Source organism: Phaeoacremonium minimum (genome assembly GCF_000392275.1).
Source record: "Phaeoacremonium minimum UCRPA7 unplaced genomic scaffold PA7_03_scaffold_377, whole genome shotgun sequence".
Lineage (NCBI taxonomy): Eukaryota > Fungi > Ascomycota > Sordariomycetes > Togniniales > Togniniaceae > Phaeoacremonium > Phaeoacremonium minimum.
Window position 1 is genome coordinate 68,029 of NW_006921281.1, and position 2,541 is coordinate 70,569.

Consider the following 2,541-nt stretch of genomic DNA (forward strand, 5'->3'; position numbering starts at 1 on the left):
TAGCAGCTTCATGACGAAGACAAAAAGGGTGTTTCGCTAGTCACGAAAATAGGCATAGACACCGAAATTCGTAGCCTCCGCGAACAGCCGTTTTACATAGATCCCAGGGCAACCTTGACCCGTCGCCGACGTGCGTCAACGTAGTCGGCGATCACTCACCGATTCCCAGCGCGGCAGCTTCCGAGCCGGGTGGGGCCCACGTCGCCGAACGGGACCCGTCCGTCTCGTACTCTCAGGAATGTGCTCATATGCAAGTACCATAGCCAAACTGGGTTGTCATCTGCCATGCTTTGCGTATATATTAATCGTATGTTGCGCAGCCGGATCGTCCCGGGCCGCCCGATGTCCAATTTCATCGCGGATGTCGGCCTTGTGAACGGCTCAGTGGCAAAGAACCAGCCTGCTGGCGAATGTGAGAGTTCACTTCAGTTTCGCCCTTTGCACACACGGCTTGCTTGTAAAAATCTTTCTCAAATTGTCTAGGTCTGGACTTTTGACTGAAAAAGAGCCTGCATTTATGGGCTCTCAAAGTAATCTGCTGTAATTGTTTCGGGTTTAATCCTCGATCTTGTCACCAGCTTTGTTGTTACCTGCTTATCATTCGTGTTACCGAACACCTGGTGATTCGATCCAGGAGCTTTGTCTCTCATTAAACGCGCACTCTTTACATTCCGAACTGCATCATGCTCGCCGGTCGCGCATTACAGGCAGTCCGCTTGACGGCTATGACTCGCGATATTCCCCAGGCTGCTCCGATAACCTGCTTCACCAGGCGGCGATTTGCCACCAACGCAGTAATCTCGCCGCTACGTCCAGCCTCACTTAGCCATAAGGTTGTCATCATAGGCGGCGGTACGGCCGGCCTTGCCGTCAGCCATCAGCTTCTTCGGTCTGGACGATTTGCCCAAGATGACATTGCAGTGGTTGATCCAGCCACATGGCATGACTATCAGCCTGGTTGGACTCTTGTTGGTGGAGGCTTGAAGAACAAAGAGGATCTTCGCTCGTCTTTGGACAGCCTAATCGACAAGAAGCTGAAGTTCTACAACGAGGCGGTCTCGACTTTTAGCCCCGAAGACAGCTTCGTCACACTGAGCAACGGCGCTCAGATTGGCTACGAACAGCTTGTAGTAGTTCCGGGTATTGCCATCAAGTACGACCAGATCAAGGGACTGCCAGAGGCTCTCGCTGATCCTGATTCCCTTGTCTCCACTATATACGGCTACAACACATGTGACAAGGTTAATCACACAATCAACAAGCTGCGAAAGGGCAATGCCATATTCACCCAGCCAGCCGGCCTCGTGAAATGTGCAGGAGCCCCGCAAAAGATACTGTGGATGGCGGTGGACAAGTGGAAACGAGACGGCCTATTCCGGCCTCTTGACTTAGGTGCATCGCCGATCAAAATCAGTTTTGCCACGGGCCTTCCTGTCATGTTTGGCGTACCGAAGTATAGCAAGAAGCTGGACGAATTACGCATAGAGCGCACGGTGGAAGGTCTTTTTCAACATGATCTTGTCGAGATCAACGGTGACAAAGCATTATTCACACGCCCAGACGGCGAAAAGGTCATGCGGCAGTTTGACCTACTCCATGTAGTGCCCAAAATGGGAGCTCACGCATTTGTTGCCAACAGCCCTTTGGCAAACGAAAGTGGACTAGTTGATGTTGACGAAAATACGACTCGCCACAAGAAATACGCGAATATCTGGTCAATCGGAGATGCTTCAGGTCTACCCACATCCAAAACAGCAGCTGCTATAACTTCCCAGGCACCAATCTTGGTATCCAACATTTTACAGACTTTTGACGGGAAAGAGTTGGACGCTTCCTATGATGGTTATACATCATGCCCTTTGATTACAGAGTACGGCAAAGTCATGCTGGCAGAATTCAAGTACGGTGCCGAGCCTAAAGAAACTTTCGGAGATCTTCTCGGCATTGACCAGAGTGTTCCTCGTCGAGCATTCTATCATCTCAAAAAGGACTTTTTCCCATGGGTATACTACAAAGCTATGGTTAAGGGTACTTGGGCTGGTCCAAAAGGCTTTATCAGATAAGAATGGAAGTGACATCTTGTGAGCTTCTAAGGGATCTTGTATGAAGTTGGCATGATGCTTCTGGGGAATCGCTATTGGGGGCTGTTGCCGCTAAATACCACGGACCCCCGATGGCTTCGACGATGGAAACACTCTCGTTAAACGTGACTACGAAATAGTTGACCTGACAACACAGTATAGATACGTTCTTCTATTCTTTTCATATGTGATTATCAATGAGCAGTCCATATTATTCCGAGAACACGCTCGCACAGGCGAACTGCCTACAGTCAACGATCTGGTGCTGTGCACCTTGCATTGGTTCTTTGAGACGCTTCATTTGTTTGAGTAGCATCTATACCGTCGCCAGATGATTCGTTGCCTGTGAAAAATTCGATCAAGAACACGAAAGACTTGCCATCTCGGCCATAGATGTAGATCTGCAAAACACAATTTTATTGCCATACTTTTAGTTGGATCTATGTGTTTCACTGTCACT

General features: G+C 49.3%; 1 protein-coding gene across 1 annotated transcript; it reads left to right on the forward strand.

Moving 5' to 3' along the window:
* Positions 1–683: 683 nt before the first annotated feature.
* UCRPA7_4975 (putative sulfide quinone reductase protein) lies at positions 684–2,063 on the forward strand (the record flags this gene model as incomplete). The annotated part of the gene is made up of 1 exon (XM_007917540.1): positions 684–2,063. The coding sequence occupies one exon, from the start codon at positions 684–686 to the stop codon at positions 2,061–2,063; it is 1,380 nt and encodes a 459-aa protein (XP_007915731.1).
* Positions 2,064–2,541: the final 478 nt, after the last annotated feature.